This window comes from Hyalella azteca, unplaced genomic scaffold, assembly GCF_000764305.2.
Source record: "Hyalella azteca isolate HAZT.00-mixed unplaced genomic scaffold, Hazt_2.0.2 contig8449, whole genome shotgun sequence".
Taxonomy (NCBI): domain Eukaryota; kingdom Metazoa; phylum Arthropoda; class Malacostraca; order Amphipoda; family Hyalellidae; genus Hyalella; species Hyalella azteca.
In genome coordinates, this window is record NW_025938541.1 from 31,694 (window position 1) to 42,305 (window position 10,612).

The 10,612-nt window shown below is 38.1% G+C and overlaps 1 protein-coding gene across 1 annotated transcript in view; it reads right to left on the reverse strand.

The window, feature by feature from the left end:
• LOC108665425 (myosin-A) overlaps positions 1–8,795 on the reverse strand; it is a gene marked incomplete at its 3' end in the record, with an annotated part of 32,095 nt that extends 23,300 nt beyond the window's left edge. Inside the window, 1 exon segment of the mRNA XM_047881647.1 lies at positions 7,809–8,795. Coding sequence (XP_047737603.1) covers positions 7,809–8,795 — 987 coding nt within the window.
• Positions 8,796–10,612: the final 1,817 nt, after the last annotated feature.

A 10,612-nucleotide genomic window follows, 5' to 3' on the forward strand; every position in this document is an offset into this window, starting at 1 on the left:
TTGTTACAGAGTTCATCTAATTATAGTTTTGGTTGACAAGGATCCTAGGAAAATTTAGAGGTCAAATCTCTATCTGAACTCATCAACTTATTTTCACTTATCCAAAAAACAATTTCATGTATAAAGGTGGTCATGAAACCATTTCTAATGGTAATTATTATATTTTACCGTCATGACACACCCTGGAATGTAATATGAGATTTTATGGATTGCTGAGGAATGGGAGAAAAAGGGAATGGAGAGGTAGAGTGGGAACCTGGTGGAGTGAGGGAGTAAGGAGTGGAGCAGGTAGCGAGGAAAGGGGAGTGAAGAGTGGAGCAGGTAGCGGGAGGAATGAAAGGGGAGTGAGGGGTGGAGTGGAGGGGTTAAAAGAAGGAGCGGTTGACCCCTGAACCTTGGGTAACCTGAGCCGCTAATGCTTGAGATAAGCGAGGGCCTTAAGTGCAGGAGACACAGAGGAACAAGAACTATAGGAGGGAGCTGGGACAGTTTGTTGCACGTCAAAATAAGTGAAGAAAAACACTAATTGCATAAATAATTCAAAAAGGTATCAATTTTGAATAAAATTGGGTCTCTAACAACCGGGAACGCCAGAAAGAACTGTGACAGAGCAGGGACAGTTTGTTGCACATCTAAATAATTGAAGAAAAACACATATTGCATAAAGACTTCGAAGTAGATATCATTGCGGGAAAAAAATTGTGTCTATAAAAACTGGGAACGTCAGAAATTCAATAAGAAACATGACTACTAACAATAATAAGCATCACAAACATCCTGGATTGGATATATACTATTTATTTCTGTGATGAAACATAATCTTTATAGATTCCATACAAATTTGACTAAAATGAACCATCTCAGAAAATACATTGACAAATTAAAACTAAGGCGGAACCAGGCTGGGAGATTTCCAAACAATTGTTTCCGTGATCAGACTCCGAAAATTTACAAAAAAATTAAGGACTTTAATTTATTAAGGAAAATTAGGGATGGCAGCAGATTACCAAATAATTAATTTTCATTTAAGTACTTAGGAGTAAACAATATCGATGTCGACAAAATTTAAAATATTTATTCAATTTCTGTTAAAATGGTATTCAATTTGTGAGCAGTAATTTATACGAGTAATATTTACAGAATATTTCAGGGAAGAAGTGGCAATTTACTTCATTAAGTGTACATGAACACTGTTAGAAAAATTACCGTTAACGGTATTACCGGCGTTTCAGTGGCCGGTCGGCACGTGAAAAGAACACCGTGTCGCCGTTTTTACTCTAATTTAACACTAGAAATCCGTAAAACATATTATAAAAACGGCGAAACAGTTTATTTTCAAGGGGCGACCGGCCACTAGAATGCCAGTGGGACCGTTTTTTCACCGTTTTTTCTAACAGTGAAGTAAGGGATGTGGCAAAGACTTCACACGCTTTGGAAGTTAACTATTTGATCGCGGCGGCAAGGCAGAGTGTTTGAGGAACAGTCAAGTGTTCGAGGCATACAGTAGTGAACTGGATTTTTGAACGCTTGAGGTGACACCCAGCGATTAACAGATTAATAAATTAATCACCTTATTTGTATAAAAATAACAGGTTATGGCTCACATATTAGCCATTCAAGAGGAACTAATTACCGCTAGTATATAATACCCCTTCGGTTATAATACAACAAACCGTACAAGGCACGAAGCTATTTCAAATTTAAAGAAAAATTAGGTAATTATAATTGTTAATTAAATAACAATTTTGTGTGTCTGTGGGAATCATTAGCGTTTCTTGGGGGTTGCTAATGACAATATTTGCTAGATTTTGGTAAACGTAATTTTTCACAGCATAAAAAATTCAGTATCATTTATTTTAGCAAGCAAAACGCAAGGCTGAGCTGTGAAGTATGAGGAAATAAAGTTGTGTCGCTGAAGTGACCAAAACTTAAACATTTCAAATTGAAGATAGAAATTAATTCGACCAGTTGCGCGATCAAAGATCAGTAGAACAGAAAGTAACTTTTTAGGACCAACCGTGAGAAGAAAACTTAAGGAGATAACTTAAGGAGCAAACTTAAGGAGCAAACATAAGGAGCAAACTTCAGAAGTATTTTTAAAGAGCAACTTTAAGAGGCAAACTTAAGGAGCTAATTTAAGGAGCAAACTTCAGAAGTATTTTTAAAATTATCTAGGGTACTAACGGCACCATTTATGGTCATGACAAAAATAATGGAAGATTTAAATCCTCTACAACCTTTATCTAGGGAACTAAAGACGCCACTTATGGGCACCTTTGAAAAATTATGGAAAATTTTAAGGCCATTACAACCTTCATCTTATGAACTATAAATTAAACGGCACCATTTATGGGCACAACAACAGCTATAGGCTTTACCACCACTAAGATTTATTATAAAGATTACATTAAGATTTACTTTAAGAAGATTACATTAAGATTACTAAGATTTACATTAAGATTTAGTATATGCGTAATTGCTGCAATAACTGGTAGCCGTTCTTTGCATTTTTGTGATAGAGAATCAGAATAAGCAGAAGTCTGAAGGACGATTAGAAAGTATCATTTAAACGTCAATACAAGAAAATACGAGAGGTCCATGGAAATTATGCAATTAAGAACAGTTTAATTCTGGGATAACTTTCAGTGTTCAGTGTTCTGTATAGTGAATTCATCACTTCACCTTGAATTAATAGAATCTTGAATTAATAAAACCCAAGTTTGGTTCAGTAGAAATAACGAAATTTAATTGTAATATCACTTCTCGTTGTTCGTTTTCGATGGATTTTTTCAGATGGGTTTCGTGGTCATGTAATACACTCATTAAATTACTGGATGATACTTTTCAAATAATGATACATTATCACTACGTAGCACTGGTACGCCTTTTAATAGTCCGAAATGTGTCGGTATATGACCCACTATAGGCCAAAAGATGAATCGCTTTTTGTACAAAGTCCTATCATTTCTCTAAGTTTGAAGCTAGGAATAGAAATTAATTTCATTCTTAAAATATGAGTATTACTTTTTAAAATAGATCGGATGAACAATTGAATGACCTATTAAATTTAACACATTTCATCCGGCACATATATGAATGAAAAATTTTATCAAAATTTGACACTAAAATATGAGATCTCAAACTATGATGAAAAACAAGCTCTGTTATCGGCCGTTTGAAACTATAAGAAAATTGTATATGAATTTTTTGTCTTCAAAAATACTTTAACTTCTCATGAGTGAATTGCTCGAGGAAAGCAAAGTAACGGTGCCTCCTACACAGCCTCGGTAACAATAGCTCGTTTCCTCGCCCTGACAAGCATTTTACACGGGGTCGTAACACGCAGTCTTAGTGATTTATATATTTCCGTTAGACTAGCAATGGCAGTTTGTGTTCTAAGACAATCGTCCACCACACCAAGCCTTATGAGCTGGGCCTATACTTTCAAAAAAAGTTAAGAGATCGTAAGTTCATCAGCCAATCATTGACGGCCTTTCAAGCAAAATCCACCAATCATAGACAAGAAAATAGAGCGTATGTACTTACGTTGCGAGTTTTGAAAGTGTGGCCCCTGATCATGCTTGATCTTAGCGGTCTAATGCATGCTTAGCGGTCTGCCGGCAAGTAGTAGGAAATTTTCAGCTTACTATATTACATATTTCTGCTCTCTTTAATCATTACATTTGTCCCAACTCCTTCTTGCAAGTATTTGTTTCCGAGTAGTCAGTTTGTTAATTTTTTGGTTTCTTATTTCTCGGCAGTTATCCGTTCCCATTCGTCACTTTAGTAATTAGTACTTTACATTTAATAAATTAACTCTAGCTTGTCATCGGTTTTTCAAAATCCTTTCCAGCTCAAGCCTTGCTTACTAAACCAATAAAGAAGTGTCTTATTTTCCGTTCATTTGTAGGAGTGGCGAGAGGAAATTCCGAAATTTTGAGGTGACGCGACTAGTAATCTGAATATCCGAGGATAGTTCGTCACATTTTATCTACATGGTCATGAAATAAAACATATCAACATACATGACGAAAGAAAAGTAAATAAGGATTTAAAAAATTTAAAGAAATGATTGCACTGGTATGAACGAGTTATAAGTAAAACAAATATGTTTTGGAATATTTCAAATTATCTTAATTATGACCAAACTATTCACTCCTCCAGCGTCAACCCAGCCAACATCTGGTAGAAGATGTGGTAGTTCTATCTACCTGTCTACCCACCTCTCTCTTCCTGTGTCAGCCCTGCCAACATCTGGTAGAAGATGTGGTAGTTCTATCTACNGTATCGGAAAAAATTTAGAATGATGAAAAGCCAAAAAATTTCAATATTTTTCGTCCCCAAACAACGTGGAAGCCAACAAATTATCACGGAAAAAATTGTATCGGAAAAAATTTAGAATAATAAAAAGCCAAAAAATTGAAATATTTTTCGTCCCCAAACAACGTGGAAGATAACAAATTATCACGGAAAAAAAATTTATCGGAAATTTCAATTAGCTTGGGCACTTCTTGTGCAACCAGCAAAGGTGTGAGAAATGATGTAAAAACTTAACAATAGCGTCGTGTATATTTCTTAGTTTGCATGAAACTATGACTATGTTAAAGTTAATAAAAAATTAAACTGAGCAACAGAGAACAAAATTTCTTAACACCGGAGTACTTGATGGCAAATGTACTACGTACAAGATTAGTAAAATTCTTTTTTCGAGTATTGGGAAGTCGCGGGAAAGTAAAATAAATAGAAGGAGCATGAGAAAATAAGGAAGGAATTGGGAAGAACAAGGTCAAAGAAAACGGTATTAAATCATATATAAGAGCAAGGCCAGAGAAGATAAGGTATTAAATCATAGAAAAGAGTAAGGTCTGAGGTATTAAATCTTAAAGAAGAGCAAGGTCTGAGGTCTGAGGCATTAAATCATAGAGAAGAGCAAGGTCTGAGGTCTGAGGTATTAAATCATAGAGAAGAGCAAGGTCTGAGGTCTGAGGTATTAAATCATAGAGAAGAGCAAGGTCTGAGGTCTGNTTGTGTGATGTGTGGTGGTAATACATCACGTGGGGTTGTGTAGCTGTGTGATGTGTGGTAATACATGACGTGGCCTTGTGTTGCTGTGTGATGTGTGGTAATACATGACGTGGCCTTATGTTGCTGTGTGATGTGTGTTTATACATGACGTGGCCTTGTGTTGCTGTATGATGTGTGGTAATACATGACGTGGGGTTGCGTAGCTGTATGATGTGTGGTAATACATGACGTTGCCTTGTGTAGATGTATGATGTGTGGCAAACCATGACGTGGTTTGAGAATGGAACATATCGGATCAAAATATAATTTTTCGGCGATTGTAACAACGTCTTAAAATACCATTTCATTTTGATGCGTATATGAAACAATAATAGGTTTAAAAAATTCATTTATGTTCATGAAAGAATCAAATAGTGGTTACTTAATGCGAGTAAATATATAATCTTGTTACCAAAGATCAATATATTAGAGTGAAGTGATGAGAGCGTACGAAACTATGATCATACGCAAGTGCTGAAACAATGAATTGGGCTACGCAGCGCTGTGTAATTTAGCGTAGAATGCCTGTAGCCTCGGGGCACCGCATTCATGCTGGACTAGAATGAATAAAAACTAAAACGCGTAACCTATTCTAGACCGGAGTGAGTTTATAAGCCGACAAACGGAATTAAGCTTGGCAAATATTGGCGAAAAAGCTTTTATCGGCAGGATAAAGCCTGAAACATTATCTTTGTGCAAAGCAATGAATGACGCAAAGCCTGGAGTTAATTCTTCTCCAGGTTTTTTTTCATGATATTTTTAAAGAAAAAGATGCAAACAGTTGAGAAAATGTTATATATATTTATTTTTGTCCGAAGCTTAAAATTACATGATGAATGGCAACGCAAAATTACATGAATGCTAACAAATATATTCATCGGCTAAGACATCGCTCTTCAAGAATTCTTCAGAGCCACCGGTGCACTTGAAAATCTTGTTATACTTTTGCATAGCATTCTAGTTCTCTACTATCACATCACGTTTAAGAATAATTTTCAGGAGCCTGAAAGGCAGACATAAAATATCCTACAAAATTGACTATTAAAATTTAATACAATCTTCAAGACCTAAACAGCCCAAGCTGTAGCACAACGACCCCATTCAAATAAAAAGGGAGGTAATAAAGAGTAACTAGAAAAATTCCTAAGCCTTTAAGCTTAACACGGGCCAGTAAGCAAAAAACCCGAGTTGAATCTAACCATAAAAGTCGTACGGGAGACAAAAGATTTTACCTGAAGGATAGGCGAGTATGGGCGGCGGAGTGAGAGCTCGGGTGTTGTGGTCAGAACAAGAACATGACCGCGTGATGATGCCAAGCTCTGTAACACTCGAGTCCATATCGGCGACTGCATCGAGATTTAATTTGTCTCTAGGACGGTTCCAACTGCAGCAGTTAGGGCCGTCTAAAGGGCTTGAGTAGACTAGTGGAGGGCACGCTGATAACATGCAACATCCGGGACTTTCTTCGTGAAGGTGCCCCAGGGCGCTAATTTTTACTAAAGGAGCCGAGTCAACGTCGCCCGAAGACGCGCATTTCGAAGGCCGGAAATGAAGCTTTCGGGGATAGTTTGTTGCTGAAGACTTTTGGTTCTGATACTTTGGTTCTGCGTTATCCAGTTGACATTGGTTCGTATCCTCCGATTGAGTACTAGTACTCTGGTCTAGGAACAAAGAGGATAAAGTTGAAGGTTCTTCAAGAACACAGGGAAGTGTTCCTCTGGAGTGAAGGTGACTAGATCTACTGACGCCATCAGCTGAGCGACGGCCATCGCCGCTCGTATTTGTTATCAAAGAGCTTATCCTTGGGCTTAATTTTAGGTTCCCCGAAGAAGATAGAGTTTTTTCGTCCACGTATCTTGTGGAATTCCGGGAATGAACTTGGTAGTGACTGTGAGTGGCATTCGCCTGAGCAACGTTGACAGTAACAACTTGAGATGCACCTGACAAGGATGGTAGAGGTTTAGATGCAAGCGATCCTCTTTTAGATCGTCGACCACGCGGGCTTCGATAATTCTCAAATTTAGCGGTCTTGCGAAGTTTAGAGAATTCAAAACTTGGTAGTGACTGTGAGTGGCATTCGCCTGAGCAACGTTGACAGTAACAACTTGAGATGCATCTGACAAGGATGGTAGAGGTTTAGATGCAAGCGATCCTCTTTTCGATCGTCGGCCACGCGGGCTTCGATAATTCTCAAATTTAGCGGTCTTGCGAAGTTTAGAGAATTCATTATCAATGATATTTACACAATGATCTATTTCATCTGAATCGCGAGTTGTATTTTGGCTTCTCGATTCTTCCAGGGTAAAATAACCGGAAGTGAAGCTGCCTGAATTCAGGATGATGTTGAGCTCAGAAGTTTCATTTGTCGTACAATGTTTGATGTGTGATTTTGATTGAAATATTGTACAGCCGGCTTCATCGGAACTTTCTTCATCATCGACTATTCTGTTTTGCTCACTTTCTCTCGATAAAGTTTCCTTAATGGCAATGCAGCCATTTTGATTCGTGTTAGACCCATTTTGTGTTTGTGAAAAATTACGAGACTTCAGGTCAGTTGATAATGAACAGAGTTCTTCACTTTTGCCTTCAAGTTTTTCGGATTGTATTTCCTTAGAAGACTTTTTAGATACAAAATTTTGCTTATTTTTTAATTTAGTTATTAGAGGAGTAGCTGGGGGTTTTAGATCCTCAATGTTTGATTGACTGGAAGCGGTTGCTGACGCTAGTTTCAGACATTGACGAACCTTCGATGGCGAAGAAAGATTATTCTCTACCGCCGAATTTATATGGAAAATATTTTCTTTATAGCGTTCTGCTTGTATGTTGACGGTTGTGATGCCGGAATTCTCGGACGAGCAAGATGAATCCTTTATAATTGAAGTCGATGGCATCTGTGATGAAAAATTCGACCTGCTAACTATCGGCGACGTGCTTGAAGAAGCTATTGAATCTTTTCCAAGGTTTGAGTTGAATTTACTGTCAATGAAGCTCATAGATGGTAGTTCATCATTTACATCAATCGTCGGTGTAACCAAAAGACGGGAAGTGATCGTTGTTTTGGAAGGTTCCAACTCAATAGAGACAATATTGAAAGAACTTGTCACCCCGTTCTCTTTGCTCAAGTTAGGTGACTCTTTGTCAACAACTCCGTTACTTTTTGCTCTGCTCAACTTAGGTGACACTTTGTCAACATCTCCGTTATTTTTTACTCTGCTCAACTTAGGTGAAACTTCGGCAAAAACTCCGTTACTCTTTGCTCTGGCCAACTTAGGTGACTCTTTGACAACAACTCCGTTACTCTTTGTTCTGGCCAACTTAGGTGACACTTTGTCAAAAACTCCGTTACTCTTTGTTCTGGCCAACTTAGGTGACTCTTCGGCAAAAACTCCGTTACTCTTTGCTCTGCTAAACTTAGGTGACTCTTTGACAACAACTTCGTTAGTCCTTTGCTGAAGGTCACGCTGCTTCTGCTCGTTCAGAGAACCTTCACAGGTATCAAAAATTCGCCGATATCTCTCGAAGCGACTTTTGAAGTCGCCCAAAGATTCTGCTTCACTTTCACTTCGTTCCCAATTTTCAACATGGCTTCCAGCACCGTCCTGCTTCGCCAAGCAAATGGTTGTCGATGAAATACAATAGTTCTGTTTACGTACATCATCCACTCTTCCACCAGCATCATCCGCGTAGTCTATAGTGACATGCTCACCGTTTTCTACTTGTATGTTACTCATAAGGACGAGCTTTGCTACTCACACTCTCTGGCATACTGAACGTTGTGGGTTAAAACAAATTCAGCCACGATGCTGCATAAACAAATCAATTCAATTAAGCATAATTTTCAAGCACTGTTGGTAAAAAGTGCTCAACTAACTAAGAACAATTTTTCTTTCGCCTTGCACTGCATTGTTGCAATAAAAGAAATTAACGTCCCAATATTTTTTTTAAGAACAACATTCACGCAAAATATTATTCTGGGAGTTGGCAACTTCAAAAGTTGCCATTTTCAGGAGCATTTCATGCTAGCTTTAAAATAATCCTGGAAAAGAAACTTACAGTGATTAAGCTTATTCATGATAAAATCGCCCTTTTCAGCGATTAGAATAAAAATAAAACAAACCATTTATAACGAGAAAAATGAACATTCTATAAATATATTTATATATATATAAAAAAATTATACATTCCTTTGGTCGCTCTTTCGGTGTATATTCTAGGGCTGAGATGAACATTTTTTTGCAGTTTCCAAGTAAAGAGGAGAATTATAAGATAACCAAGGCTAAATTTACGACGAAACTGCGAGCACAGCCACACTGTCGCGGTCGGTACCTCGACATCGAGTAGAATTTCGCACGCAGACCAGTTTCTTGTCTATGATTGATGGATTTTGCTTGAAATGCCGTCAATGATTGGCTGATGAACTTACGATCTCTTAACTTTTTTTGAAAGTATGGGCCCAGGCCGGCGACATCTAAGCTTGTAACCTAGCACACAGCTAGTTTTTAAAAAATCCTGAAAAAGAAACTTACAGTAAAAATCTGCATGATAATTGAACGATATACTGAACAGTACATTGAAATTTTTGTAATCAGCACAGTTCACTGCAAACCAAAAAATGAAAACCCATTCATGATTAAATCGCCCCATTCAACGATTAAAATAAAAATAAAACAAAACCATTTATAACGAGAAAAATGAACCTTCTATGTATACTGTAGTATACATATATAATGTTAATGAAACATTCCACTTGACGCTCTTTTGGTATATAGTCTAGGGTTGAGATAAACATTTTTTTGGCAGTTCCTAAGTAAAGAAGAGACAAGTTTAGAAGAATTATAAGATAGCCAAGGCTAAATTTACGACGAAGCACGGAGCACAGCCACACTGTCGCTGTCGGTACCTCGACATCGAGTAGAATTTCGTACGCAGACCAGGGGTCATACTTTCAAAATTCGTGAACGTAAGTACTTACGCTTTATTTTCTAGTCTATGATTGATGGATTTTGCTTGAAAGGCCGTCAATGATTGGCTGATGAACTTACGATCTCTTAACTTTTTTTGAAAGTATGGGCCCAGGCCGGCGACACCTAAGCTTGTAACCTAGCACACGACTGATTATAATACACGAATAACACGACGCAAACACACGCACCGCACAACATGAAAGGCTCTCATAGCCATCGCACTGCGGGAACAAACTAACATCGCTGTCTGAGAAGTCGCCAACGTCATCCTTAATGATGGAGCCTCGGAGGCCTTGAATTTTCTTACGAGGTTGACGGCTTAAGATTGGCGACTTAAAGTTGGTGGTTTAAGGATAACGGCTCAAGGTTGGCGGCTTAAGGTTAGAGGCTTAAGGTTGGCGGCTTAAGGTTGGCGGCTTAAGGTTGGCGGCTTAAGGTTGGCGACTTAAGGTTGGCGGCTTAAGGTTAGAGGCTTAAGGTTGGCGGCTTAAGGTTGGTGGTTCAAGGATAACGGCTCAAGGTTGGCGGCTTAAGGTTGGCGGCTTAAGGTTAGAGGCTTAAGGTTAGAGGCTTAAGGTTGGCGG